Source organism: Ochotona princeps, chromosome 9 (assembly GCF_030435755.1).
Source record: "Ochotona princeps isolate mOchPri1 chromosome 9, mOchPri1.hap1, whole genome shotgun sequence".
Lineage (NCBI taxonomy): Eukaryota > Metazoa > Chordata > Mammalia > Lagomorpha > Ochotonidae > Ochotona > Ochotona princeps.
Genome location: NC_080840.1, coordinates 34,438,424 through 34,452,844, shown reverse-complemented (window position 1 = coordinate 34,452,844; position 14,421 = coordinate 34,438,424). Strand labels below are relative to the sequence as shown.

The 14,421-nt window shown below is 46.4% G+C and overlaps 1 protein-coding gene across 1 annotated transcript in view; it reads left to right on the top strand.

The window, feature by feature from the left end:
• Positions 1–14,421, top strand: part of LAPTM4B (lysosomal protein transmembrane 4 beta) — a 54,523-nt gene that overhangs the window by 26,504 nt on the left and 13,598 nt on the right. The window contains exons 3-5 of the mRNA XM_004580621.4: positions 7,886–7,959; positions 8,934–9,056; positions 12,727–12,825. Coding sequence (XP_004580678.2) covers positions 7,886–7,959; positions 8,934–9,056; positions 12,727–12,825 — 296 coding nt within the window. The remainder of the gene's footprint in view (positions 1–7,885; positions 7,960–8,933; positions 9,057–12,726; positions 12,826–14,421) is intronic.

Genomic DNA, 14,421 nt, shown 5'->3' with positions numbered 1-14,421 from the left:
AATTTTCCCTGTCAGTGGAGATGTACCGGTGGATATGGGTGCTGGCTAAGCTGGGAGAAGGCGAGGGTCCCCACTCTCACAGCCCCTGGACCTGACCATTGTAATGTCACAGCCCAATCTGAGCTACCTGAGCACAGTACAGTGCAAAATCCTGGACAGGATGCCGTGTCTATTGACTTGTCTTGGGCTTTGGGAAACCTGACGTGTATGAGCGCAACAGAGTATGTAAGCGGGGAGAGAGACATGGTGGGGCAGACCTGAAATTTTCCAGGCAGACTAGGAGCACTTGAAACACTCAGGGATGGTTGGGGATTTTATTGTCAGAGTGAGCGAAAGCCACTGAATGGTCTTGGATGAAGCCAGGAGCTGAGGCTAAGGCGGCTGCCAGCTGAGCTGTGACTGCATATTTGGGTCCTGGGCCTGGGTGTGTTACTCGCACAGGGGCCCAGATACTGTTTTTGGGCCTCTCCCTGCTGCTCAGGTTGCACTGAGGATGGAATAGAGGCTAGCAGAGAAAAAGGGGGATTCAGAGGTAACCGTTGTGCTCCAGCCCGAGTGCTGCAAAGCTCAGGTTTATTTATTCATTTAAAGGCAGAGTGACAGCGAGAAAGAAACCTTATCGACTGGGTCACTCGGCAGGCAGCTGCAGCAGCCGGGGCTGGGCCAGGCAGACAGAGGAGGCTGGAGCTCCATCCTGGTCTTCTATGCAAGTGGCAGAAACTCAAGTACCTTGTGAGGTCATCTGCTGTTTTTGTGTGATTCGTAGTAGGGAGCTATATCAGGAAGCAGGGTAGTGGGCATTGAACCAGAGTTCTCGTGGGATGCTGGCCTTGTGAATGGAGGCTTAACTCACTGCACCCTAGAGCTCCCTTGCATCCTGGCTTTCGCCACGTGTTGCCAGTGCTGACCTGATGTAGTGATTTCCTCCTGTGAGTCTGTGTCTCGATTTGCAAGGAAGAGGCAATTGCAGCATCCATCTAGCAGTTTTTTTTTTTTTTAGGAATTAAATGACTTAAAATATCAGGAGTGCAGACAGTAGGGAGAGCCAGGGGGAGCGCTTATCATATTTCACCGTTTCATTAGCTGTCGTTCTTCAAATGTTAGGGGCGAGACCCATGAGCAATGTTACAGCAGGTTTAAATAGTTGTCGGGCACATGGATCTGAAGCCTGCCGGGAGGTACAGATGGTGATCAGCTTGCAAAATATCATTAGTATTAGAAAGCAGAAAGAGTAAGAGTCCCAGGCCTAAGCCCCGAAGGAGCCCCATCCAGTAATTAAGAAATCAGGAGGAGGCACCGGAGTGCATCTGGTCCCAAAGGAGAGGCAAGCCAGGCTGTGCTCTGGATCCGTCATCTTCCTCCATGGTGCTTTCGTAGCCTAGAATAAGAAGCCAGGGCCTAAGGTTGACACTGTGTTGTAGCAGATGAAGCCACTGCCCGTGACACTGGCGGCATCCATATGGTCACTGGTTTGTGCTGACTGTTCTACTTCATGTTTTTTTTTTTAAAAGATTTATTTTGTTATTATTATTTTTTATTGAAAGGCAGATCCACATAGAGGAGAGACGGAGAGAAAGAACTTCTGTCTGCTGGTTCACACCCAAGTGGCCGCAGTGGCCAGAGCTGAGCTGATAAGAAGTCAGGAGCCAGGAGCTTCTCCCAGGTCTCTCACATGGGTGCAGGGTCCCAAGGCTTTGGGCCATACTTGACTGCTTTCCCAGGCCACAAGCAGGGAGCTGGATGGGAAGTGGAGCACCCAGGACACGAACTGGTGTCTCTTATGGGATACCAGTGTATGCAAAGCGGGGATTTAGTCTCTGAGCCATCACGTTCCATTTCCAATCTAGCTCCATACTAACTGCTTGGAGAAAGTCACAGAAGATGGCCCAGGTGTTCAGTCCCCTGTCACCTGTGTGGGAGACATGGTGTAGCTCTCAATGATGCAGTCATCTGGGGAACCAGCAGTTGGAAGGTCATTGCGTGTGTCTGTCTCCCCGTCTCTCCCTCTTTCTTAGTAACATGGACTTTCAAACTCAAGTCTATCAATGCAAAAAAATAAAAGGGAGTCAGGCCCTCCTATTAAAGCCTGGGTTTGGCACCTTGCCACACAGGGACATGACTTCTGCTTCTAACATTTCTTATTCTCTTCATTTAGAATAACTCCATTATGTTTATGAATTCTTCCGGGAAGGATAATAATGGTTCCATGAATATTAAATTAATCTCTCTCTGCCTGCCTTCCCTTGGGTTTAAAGATTGTAGAAACTATACATATCATGTTTGATGGACATTTAAACATGATGTTCTTTTTCAGTAGCAGGATTCCTTTTCTCAGGTAGTTGAAGTTGGAGGAAAAAGCTTGAAAAAAATGTGACTTGGGTGCGATTGGATAGTAATGCTGTGTACCTTGCTGTGATTGCCAGGGTTAAAGCTAGGTGATAGCTGTCTGACAGGAACTTTTTTTTTTTGCAAAGATCTATTTATTTATTTTTGTTATTGGAAGGTCAGAATTACAGAAGGAAGTAGATACAGAGAGAAAGATATTCCATCCACTGGTTCACTCCCCTGGTTGCCACAATGGCGAGAGCTGAGTCTATCCAAAGCCAGGAGCTTCTTCTGGATCTTGTGCGCTGGTGCAGGGTGCCAAGGCTTTGGGCCACTGTCCCAGGCCACAAGTAGGGAGCTGGAAGGGAAGTGGAGCAGCTAGGATATGTACTCATGTGGGATCCCGGTAAATGCAAGGTGAGAACTTCAGCCATTAGGCTACCCTACTGGGCCTAGGAACTTCTTCTAGCTCTCCAACACAGGTTCCAAGGTTTTGGGCTGTCTTCTGCTGCTTTCCCAGGCTTTAAATAGGATGCTGGAATGAAAGTGGAGCAGTTGGGGACTCAGACCGGAGCCCATATGGGATTCCAGAGCCACAAGTGTAGGCTTATCATGCTATACTACATTGTTAGTTCCAAATATTTGTTTCCCCCCTGCAAAGGTGTAAGTGTAGAAAGACCATTAGGGTTGGTGAAGTCTCTTGGATAATCCAGTGCAGCCATTGTTGTCTGTAAAACTGATGGACGGGAAGGCCTTGGTTGTAGATGCTGAGAATAAGAGCATTACCTAAGCTAAGTTGTTCCTGAGACATGGGAACCTCTGCTCTGGGTTAGGGCTACATCCTACCCAAGGCAGCTTCAGAGCCGGCATTATACTTACCCGTTTCCTCATAGCCGATGCTAGGGCGCTGCTGGTTGCCCACAGAGGCCTGCCTTCTGGACAGAAAGCATGGTGTTGAAGGAACATTGGAAAGGCAGGTAGAAGACATCAGGTAAAATCATTTGGCTGCTCATCTTGCTCACCCATATAACCGAACAGTCTTACTTGGTATGCATTATAGTAACCTGTCTGCAAGGACTTGGAAAGCTCTGCTAAATGTCTTATTGAAATCCTAAAGAATGGGTGGCATTGTGGCATAGTGTGTTCTGCATCACACATGGGTGCCATTTTGGGTCTTAGCTGTTCCATTCCCCATGAGCTCCCTGCTAATGGCTTGGAAGATTAGGGAAAGATGACCCAAGTGCTTGGCCCCCTGCTACCCATGTGGGAAACTGGGATGAAGCTCCTGGCTTTGGACTTGCGCAGTGCTGGGCATTGTGGCCATCTGAGGAGTAAACCAGTGGAAAGATTACCCTCTCTGTAGTTCTGACTTTTAAATAAATAAATCTCTTCAAAAAAATAAATTTTCAAGGTCCATGGAGCCTTTAGAATCCCGTGATTGACTGATGTGCGGTCCTGGGTTCATCTCCTCAGCTCAGTGTCCAGTGCGCTTGTAGGCTCCTTTGTGCTCTTCCTATTCCTAGTGCAGCATAGATTTAGTGGGCCCCCCCCCCCCCCGGGATTTTGTGTTGAAAAATTCACACTTGGGCCTGGTGTGACAGTTGAATTGGCTAGTCCTCCCCTTTCAAGCTACAGGATCCCAAAGAGGTGCCGGTTTATGTCCCGCCTGCTCCACTTCCCATCCAGCTCTCTGTTGTGGCCAGGGAAAGCAGTCAAAGATGGCCTGGACTCTGCATCCATGTGGGAGATCCAGGAGAAGCTCCTGGCTCCTGGCTTCAGATTGGCTCAGCTCCAGCCATTGCAGCCACTTGGGTAGTGAACCAGTGGATAGCAGATCTTTCTTCTCTGTAAATCTACCTTTAATTAAATCTTTTTAAAAATTTACACCTAGGGCTTTTTCTAGGTCTCCCATGTGGGTTCAGAGTCTCAGGCACTTGAGCCATTTTATATTGTTTTCCCTAGGCGCAACAGCAGAGAGTTGGATCAGAAGTGATTCAGCTGGGACTTTAATTGGCACCAATATGGGATGCTGGTGTCACAGGCAGGAGCTTAACCTGATTAGCCATGACGCTGGTTCCCCAAAATTTTTCATGAAATGGTTTAAAAATATGCACAGTGGTGGTACCTTGTGTACCTGCCAGGTGGTTTAAGCAATTAAATTCCATTTTAGTCGCAAAAGAGCCCTGCAGTCCCCTTCTTGATTTCCTAACAATTCCTGTTTTCAAAGCCAGTCTCCTGAGTTACCATCGTTTGCTTTTCGTTATAGATTAGCCACACGCACACACACTCTTCCATCTCTAAGTGCTCTGTTGAATTCTCATGTGCTTGGACTTTACACAATGGCTTCATACAGCAGACATTATCTGGAGATTCAGGCTTTTCACTTTTACTGTGTGGTCAAAGGGAAAATTATTCCAACACTTAATAAAGATAAAAAGGAAGACTTGATCCAAGGACTACTGCGGTGGGGCTCCAGGGCCCTCCCAGCAGGGTGGGACTACTGAGAGGCATTGCCAAGGCAGGAGCATAGTTCCTAGATCCACTCCAGGGCTCTGGCCTGAAGGCTGGCCAAGGTGAGAAGATGGAGGAGAGTTGAATTCTACACTTGATCTTAGCCAAAAGGCCGAGAAGCGATTGAGAGTTGAATTCTGATCTGTAATTGAAGGTGAGGATTTTCAACCTCTCACAGCAGTCAGATTCTCATTAAGTCTATACTAAGTGAACTGTGGCCTGTACCCAAGGAGGTGGACTGGTTGGAAAAAGTTCTCAGATGAGCCTGGCTAGAGGGGAAGGTCTTTGCCATCTGACTAGGCAGCCCCTCTTGGACTGTCCTGGATCTGGAGGCTCGAGTTTAGCATTGGCCTGTGTAAGGTAGTAGGACCCTAACTGGCAGGGTAGGGAGCAGCCGGGACTGATTCACTGCCTGTCCAGTGAGTGAGTTTGAGTGTGTGGCCAGGCTAAGCCAGAGCATTCTGGCTGTATTTTGTCTACTTATGTCTTTTTTTTACGGCTTTAAAATACCATAAAACTTACAGATCATAAAACTTAATATCTTTAAATGTATAATCAAGGTCCAGCCGTAGCCTAGCGGCTAAATTCTTCACCCTGAACGTGCTGAGATCCCATATGGGTGCTGGTTCTGTAGCCCATATGGGATCCCAGCGCATTCAAGGCAAGGATTTTAGTCACTAGGCCACACTGCCGGGCCCATATGGGATCCTGGCGCATTCAAGGCAAGGACTTTAGTCGCTAGGCCATGGTGCCGGGCCCAGGGTGCTGGTTCTAATCCTGGCAGCTCCATCTCCCATCCAGCTCCCTGCTTGTGGCCTGGGAAAGCAGTAGAGAATGGTCCAAAGCCTTGGGACCCTGCACCCACATGGAAGACCTGGAAGAGGTTCCTGGCTCCTGGCTCCTGGCTTCTGATCTGCACAGCATTGGCTGTTGCAGTCACTTGGAGAGTGCACTATTAGATGGAAGTTCTTCCTCTTTGTCTCTCCTTCTCTCTGTGTATCTCTGACTTTTCAATAAAAAAATAAATCATTTTTTTTTAAAAGAATGAGACCAATAGGAGATAATTTCCCTATCTTAAAACACCATGATTTCTCAAATTCTTCCTGCCATTTGGTAGCTTGTTTTCTATCTGTAGGCCCTGGCATGTGGATAAACCCCAAAACAGCCTCATGATAGATGAAAGAAGCCAGGTAAATCCCCTGTGAGTCCACTGACTTGAGGGGTCCAGGACAGGCATATTCACAGAGGCCAAGAGTGCATTCATGGGCACCAGGGAGGAAGTGAGGATGCAGAATAGGTGTGAACCGGGTGTTGGATTCCTGTTGGACCGATCATGGATATGAGTGATGATTGCACAGCTTTACAAATAGACTTTAAAGACCTCTAAATTATGCACTACAATCTTGTATATGGTTGCAAGTAAAATATTTCTAAGTGCAGACTAGGAAGAGAAAAAGACCCTGTGCAAATCACATGACCTCAGATGAATTATCCTTTCTCTTGGCTGCAAATAACAACAGCCACCTGTACCACCCTTTGGCTGAGCCTCTTCCTGAAACTGCTAAGCTGCTTGGGGACACAGCGTCCTGGTTCTGTTTGCAGCTCCCAGTGCTTACCCAGGTTACATACCTGTTGAAAATTCATGTAGTAAATATAAGCATTAGGTTAGAAAAAGTGGAAATTAAGGCAAGCAGGCCCTCTTCTTTGAATCCTATTCTTCCCATAGAGAGGTATAAACAGTCTCCACATACATAAAAACTACGTGCTTGGTGTTCCTTCTGCTTTAGGAAGCCAGTGTGGTCTAGTTACTCTTACTTCTATGCTTCCAGAAGTTTCTGTCTAAGCAGGCACTTGACTTGTGAGGGTCAAGGGCTTTGCGTTTTGTTGTCAACAGCTCCCTACAGTTGTGAACACAGCCAAAAGTAGTTTTCTGTACTCATTTTTGGCCATGTGTACACCGGATAGTTTGTGTTTGTATACCAAAGTGTCTGAACTGTGTTCACATTAGAGGAAATCTAGACGTCAGGCTGATTTATGACTGTACAAGTAAAACATGGTAAAATGTGTTAGCTAATTAACAGACTGAGTTACAACTTTTTAATGGGAAGGAAATAATTCAAAAAATAAAGGGGTATGGAATTAGGAAGAGTTTATGTTTTGTTTTTCAAGATTTTTTTAAATTGCAATATCAGATATACAGAGAGGAGGAGAGACAGAGAGGAAGATCTTCCGTCTGCTGGTTCACTCCCCAAGTGACTACAACAGTTGGTGCTGTGCCGATCCGAAGCCACGAGCCAGGAACTTCCTCCAGGTCTTCCACAGCATCCTGGCCAGGCTGGCATGAGCCCAGTAGGTGTGTGGGGGTGGGTTCTTCCTCTTGGTGTAGGTCCCAGCCCTGAAAGGTCTCTTCATGGTGGTGACAGGGCAGGCTACCCGTAGACCCAACTGCCAGAAGCCAGCAATAGCTGCGGAAGGTGAGGCTGAGAAGGATGGACAGTGTCCCAGGTCAGGAACACAGCGATGTTTGACAGGGTGGCCTCATGACTGGCCTGGTGAAGCTGCTGCTGGAGGCACTGATGAGCAGAGAGCAGTGGTCAGTAGGGCTTGGTGGCATGCAGGGGACCTGCTGGGCTCTGTTACATGCTGTAGCAGGCTGCAGATGCCAGCAGCTGTGCAGACAGAAGTAGTCAGAGGTCCCTGTCACGAAGATGCCTGTCAGGAAACACATCGCTGGGCCCATGTGCAACCTGGGAATGAGGAATGCTTGTAAACTGGACGCCCAGCTGGTCATGCTCTGAAAGCAGAGGAGCGTGTTGGGCAGTATGTCCTAGGACCATCGCCCCCAGATCTGCTCTCTTGATTTCTCTGCCATGTGATCATACCTGCTTACTGTGCCAAACTGCGCTGTTGTCTCTGACTGATGTATTTTACTATCAGCTCCATTTTATAGGGAAGGATACACACAGTTAAAAGAAGTGCTTAGTAAAGTGAGGGGAATAAGCATCAGTGTCTACTAATAATTTTTATCTTTTTTTAAAACCTTTGATAGATATGTGCATTGCGATTGCAATTTCTCTTCTGATGATCCTGATCTGTGCGATGGCCACCTACGGGGCCTACAAGGTAAGGAGCTTGCTGTTATGTACTGGGCCTTTAACTCAGCTGCTTACATTTGTAATTCATCTAACTTTCTGTAATGCAAGGGTACTTTAAAAAGTTTATGGGATCATAATGTTAAAAGATAAGTTTGTTGGGTCACTGCTTCTGGCACAGGTTCAAGATCTGGTTACACCATTTCTGCTCCAGCTCTCTGCTAACATGCTTGGGAAAGCAGCAGAAGATGGCCCAAATTCCTGGTCTCTACACAAACCTGGGAGACCTGGAAGAAGCTTCTGGCTCCTGACTTCAGCCTACCCTCTCTCTAGCCATTGCAATCATTTGGGAAGTGAACCACTGGTTGGGGGATCTTGGTTTTTCCTCTCTGTCATTCTGCTTATTCAAATTTCAAAAAAAAAAAAAGTTTAAAAATTTTCATGCCAAAAAAGCACCCTATTTTTTGAAAGAGTGACTCAGAAACTTCCGTTCTGCTAGTGCACTCTAATTGCTTGCAACAATTGAGGCTGGATGAAGTTGAAGCCAGGAGCCCAGAACTCAGTCGTGGGCCGACCTCTGCTTCTAGGTGCTCATTAGCAGGAAGCTGGATCAGAAATGGAGTCAGAACAAGAATTCACGGGACACTTCCCTATGGGATGTTTGTATGCCAAGGATCATGTTGACTGTCCTGGGAAACGGCCTCCTTGGCATAGAATATTTGTGAAATCCACACATACTTTCTTCATAGCGTGTATTTTCTTGAAGATGTCGCATAAGTCAGAAGTAATTGTTTTTGGTTTCCTGTACAAGAGTGCTGAGAAGTTTAAATTACCCATATTACCACTGGGAAATCAAATGAATTCAGTATCTCTCTGTGTGTGGCCTACCAATTGCTATCACGACCTGGTTACCATTGTTCTTCAGATTCATAAGAGATTTCTTTGATGTCAGACAAAGTTTTGTGATATTGAGTGTGTTAATGATCTCTCTTTTTTCCTGTTTAGCAACACGCTGCCTGGCTCATCCCGTTCTTCTGTTACCAGATCTTTGATTTTGCTCTGAACACGTTGTTTGCAATCACTGTGCTGGTTTATCCTAACTCCATTCAAGAATACATACGCCAACTGGTACGTGGCCTGCCCAGTCACGCTCTGAGTGAGGTAGAGCAGGTGGGGCTAGACATACATACACTGTGGTTTGTAGATCTTTGACTTGCGTCTGAATTAGGATCAGAGTTTTCAAGTATCTTCTAGATAAGACTTTTGGCTTCTCAGAATACTTTTTAGGAAATCATAACCTCCCTGAGCCCAGGAGAGATGAATTGGTGGCAGAAGTGGTGGAGGGTATGCCACATTATATTAGTTATTGATCATCTTATTGTTTAAAATGGAAGTTTGCTCAGTTTTCAACAAAGGATGGAGTTCTGGATCTACTATTTTATGGGAGAATTAGAACTCTTGTTTATTAGGCCCTGGAGCCCCTCTCTCCCCTAAGCATCATTGGGACAAGTTTACCATTTAAATGGTTTTGTGATTGAATGAGCCAGTATTGGTAGCTGGGTATTTAAGAAGCTGAAGGGAGCTATGAGGTTGGAATGTTGCTGTGGTCTCCCTCTCAATCTTTGTTGGTTTGTCCTTTTTAATTTTGTATTGATTAGGGAGACCCAGTGCTCCTATCCACTCGTTCACTTTTCGGAAGCCTACAGTGGGCTTGGCCGGGTTGGGCAAGTACCCAGGATTATAATCCAGGTCTCATGTGTGGTTGACGGCAACGCAGTTGCTTGAGCCATCCCTGCCACTTCCTATGATCTGCAGGAGCAGGAAGCTGGAGTTGCATAGAACCATGCAATGAATCCAGATATTCTGGTGTGAGAGGTGGGCGTCTGGTTTTTAGAAAAGCCTTAATTATTTGAAAGGCAGACTGACAGAAAGCAAGAGAGAGAGAAAGAGAGAGAGAGAGAGAGAGAGAGAGTCTTACATGTATTATTTTACTCCCTAAATGGTAGGTTAGTGTAGGCAGTGCTGGTCCAGGTCAAAGCCAGGAGCCTGACACTCCCATCTGGGCCTCCCAGGTGGGTGTCGGGGACCTAAGTACTTGGTCCGTCTCCTGTTGCCTGCACAGCTTAACCCACTCCACCACAACATTGGCTGCCAGACAAGATGTCTTAACCACTAGGCTAAAGACTCGCCTTAGTCTTTTTTTTTAAAAATTGTGACTGTATGTTAAAATTTAATTTCTTCAAAATCTTAGAATGTTACTAAACGGAGAGGATATTTACTCTTTGGAGTTTTGTGGTAAGTGTCTGGGTGCAGTTCAAGCAGTTTTCTGGGCTGGTAGAGATGAGCCTGGGGACTCTGAGTGATTGGGGGTACCCTTAGGTTTAGTGGAAGTGACAGCAATAAAGGGGCGGAGCCATAGAAGTCTGCCATCACAGGACTCAGCAAAGACTTTGCATTGAGCCTGGCGGTGAAGATGTTGCCCTAGACACCTGTGTGCCACGCTGGAGTACCCGGGCTAGGTTCCCAGCCCTGCTTCTTGTTTTCAGACATGGGTTGCATTCCGGCTTCTGACTTGTGTAGCTGTTATAGGCTTTTGAGGTCTGGGTGCCGTGGGGGTGAACCAGTGGATAGGAGCTGGTGTCCACACACTCTCTTTATGTCTATGCCTTTGACTCTCAGTTACAGAAACAGTTGGGGAAAAAGAAAAGTATTGCTGTCATTGTCATTCTTGTTATTAGTAGCTTCTGTTTGCTTTAGAAAACAGGTTCATATTTTGTACTGAATATTGTGTCAAGAAAATATTGGTATATTGCCCGTGTGTAAATTTTTCATAGTTTCCCTTGTGCCTATGGATGTTTGTGTGTGAAGGACGTGCGTTTTTCCTCTGTAATAATGTTCTGGTGCTGAGCTCCTAAACCCCTGCCAAAAGTATGGTGGCAACCGATCCCAGCATAGCCTGTCCCATGCAGGCTGGGTGGAGGTGACGAAGGAGCCTGGAGGTGGCCCTGTTACCGAGTAACATTTCATATGTTGTGTTCTGAAAGCACAGAGATCTGTCTGTCTTGAGCGCGAAGCCCAGCAGGCAGGACAGACGTGTGGGGCCCTTGCCGAGCCAGCCTCCTTCCTTCAGGGCTCCACAGTGTCTGGTTCTCAGCCCTTGTTTGCTTTAGAGCCATCTGTGGTGTGATGGTGATGCTGGTGGTGTTGATAGTGATTGCAGTGTAGGAAGGAAGGACTTGGCATAATTACACACCACTAATACCAGCAGCTGTCTTCTACAGATTCTCCTTAAAGACCCATCTGTGTTCCAAGAGCAAGGTCTGCAGATGGCCACAATGCCCGGGAGACTGCAGTGATGGGCTGGTTGAAGTTTTCCCGGTACCAAGGTCCTTGCTGTCAGACTGAGAAATTAGGAGTCCAGAGACTGGACCCTGAGCGACCTAATCCTAGTCTTGTAAGACACACAAGTTCTACATGTCCTATATAGATCTTGGCTAGATGTAGGAACCATTGCTTGTTGCGGGGACAAGTATGTAAGGAGCTCCGTGGAAAGGTTCATAGCTTTCACTTGAATCCCTTCTTTTATTTATTTATTTATTTTTACTTATTTTGATTCAAAAGGCAGAGTGTAAGAGAGATCTTGCATCCCACCCATTCACTCCCCAAGTGGCAAGAACAGCTGGGCTTGGGTTGGTCTAAAGCGGGCAGCCAGGAGCTTTCTCTGGATCTCCCATGTGAGTGCAGGGGCCTGAACACTTGGGCTATTCCCTGCTGCTTTCTGAGGCCATTAGCAGGGAATAGGATTATAAACAGAGCAGCCAGGACTCAAACCAGCACCCATATGAGATGCCAGTGCTGCAGGTGGAGGCCTAGCGTGCTATGCCACCTCACAGGCCTTTGAACCCCTTCTTTTTCAATTCTCCACAGGAACAGTATAGTTCCTCTTGGTCTTGTGAAAAAAACCCCACATTATTTTTATCTTGTAAGATCAGTACCACCAAAAAGTACTAGACTGCCAGGGAGGGGACCTGTTGTGTGAGCTCTTCATCACAGGGCAAGGACTTTGATGGTATGCAGTGGCTGTTCTGCCTGAAGTGGAGGGAGATCATGACACCTACAGGATGTTGCTTCTTTCCCTGAGGAGCAGGACCCTAGCCCATCGACACTCCTGCATGTTTGCAGCTTCTTGGTTCGGTCCAAAGGTCTGGCCCGGCATCTGGGAGAAACAGCCAGAGGTCCTGTGCCCCTGGGCGCCTGTGTGTGTACTTGGGGAAGTCCTGACTTCCCCCCAACCTGAGTAGATTTGGATGCTGCTAGGAGGATCTGTCCATTAATTAAGCAAAATGGATAAATGATAAGACTTTTTTTTAATGCCACAGTATCTGTTATGAAGAAGCTGCTCTGGTGCTACAGAGCGAGAACACACCATCTGTATGATGTCTCTGCGCTTGCCTTGCACACACCCTTTAGAATAGCGCCGCCCTCGGCGGGCGGAGGGATTTAAATACCAGGGCTGTGCAGGAGTAGCCCTGGAAACGGCGGAGTCAGGGCCCCACAACCTTTGCTGTGGTTTGGTTCTTTTGGAAGTTCCTGTCCCACATATGAAGGGACTGTGCTCTTCGTCACACCTTCTGTAGCTTTTTCCTTGCTGCAGCGGCTAGAGATACTGTGCTAGCGCTGAGTGGTAACTGTCTGCTTTCATCGGTTGCTTTCTGGTAAGCGCGTCTCAATTGCTGCCCAGGGAATATGATCTTGAATGATTAATGAGACTTGCTAATGAGACTCTTTTCTTTTACAGCCTCCTAATTTCCCCTACAGAGAGGATATCATATCGGTGAATCCTACCTGTTTGGTTCTTATTATTCTTCTGTTTATCAGCATTATCTTGGCTTTGAAGGTAAGCATGGATGAAGATTTTACTTAGGATATAACTGTAATTACACTATTCTTGAATGCCAAAGATCTCAGGAAACTGTTGTCTGTGCATTGCCTCACCTTAAATAATTTAATCTGCTTTTTGATTTTGTAACATTGCAGTTCTTTCTCTCTGACATGGAAACATTAACCAGAATTCCACAAGTCAGTTAAGGGTTACTGCAGAATTTGATTGCGTGGGAATAAATTAATAATAAGGTTATACATTCCAAAAGCTCATGGAAGATAATGTAATTTTTTTTAAAGATTTATTTTTATTGGAAAGTCAGATACACAAAGAGGAAGATCTTTCATCCGCCGATTCACTCCCCAAGTGGCTGCAATGGCCATAGCTGAGCTGATCCAAAACCAGGAGCCAGGAGCTTCTTCGGGGTCTCCCACACGGGTGCAGGGTCCCAAGGCTTTGGGCAGTCCTTGACTGCTTTCCCAGGCCACAGGCAGAGAGCTGGATGGGAAACGGAGCCACTGGGATTGCAGCTGGCGCCCATATGGGATCCCGGTGCATTCAAGGCGAGGACTTGAGCCACTAGGCTACTGCACCAGGCCCAGATAACATAGTCTTTAAAATCTGCATGGCTTTCCAACTTTCTTGCATCAAAACAAATTTGTAATTTCATTTCGACAGATTTCAGGGAAGTACCCCTGTAACTGATATACTGTAGTATCCATTGTGACATCTCTATAATAGACTCTTTACAAATTTTGTTTTCAGAATGTAATGTCTTCTGAATGTGTTTATCATTCCGCTATATGGTATCACTTATTAATAATGCTACCCTGAGTATATTTAAATCTGTCCTTGTATACTTACGTTTATTTCCCCAAGCTTATTTCTTAAAACCAGAGGCTGTAAATAGTTTGAGAAGCTTTGATAGATTATCATTGATTCCCCACAAAAGCGGACTGGTCAGCTTCCACCATCAGTCTCGCCGCACCGTGATCAGCCTGTTCTGCATCAACCTCCCTGTGAAAGCATCCTTCCACCTTGTGCTTGGGTGCTGCCAACATGTGAAGAATTGCCACACAATCCCCAGTCTTTGAATTGTTACATCTCGGTACCTTTCAAAGCATTTGTTTTATCATGAAATTACCTGTTCTTTACTTACACACACACACACACACACACACACACACACACACACACACAAGCTTTTGTAAATTTAAAGAAACTGCATTTAGGGGGAAAATAATTTTAAGTAGGTGGTATGATGAGGTTGAGTAGAACAAAATGATTTATTTGTCTGAAAGCAGAGTTTCAGATGTGAGAAGATGAAGAGAGAGAATAAAGGAGGGAGGAGTATAAAGAAAGGCAAAGAGGGCCTAGCGCAGTAGCCTAGCGGCTGGAATCCTCTCCTTGCACATGCTGGGAACCCATATGGGCACCAGTATGTGTCCCAGCAGCCCCACTTCCCATGCAGCTCCCTGCCTGTGGCCTGAGAAGGCCGTGGAGGATGGCCCAAGCCTTTGGGACCCTACACCCGTGTGGGAGACCCTTAAGTGGCTCTTGACTTAAGATTGTTGTAATACCAGCTGTTGTGGCCGTTTGGGGAGTGAACCA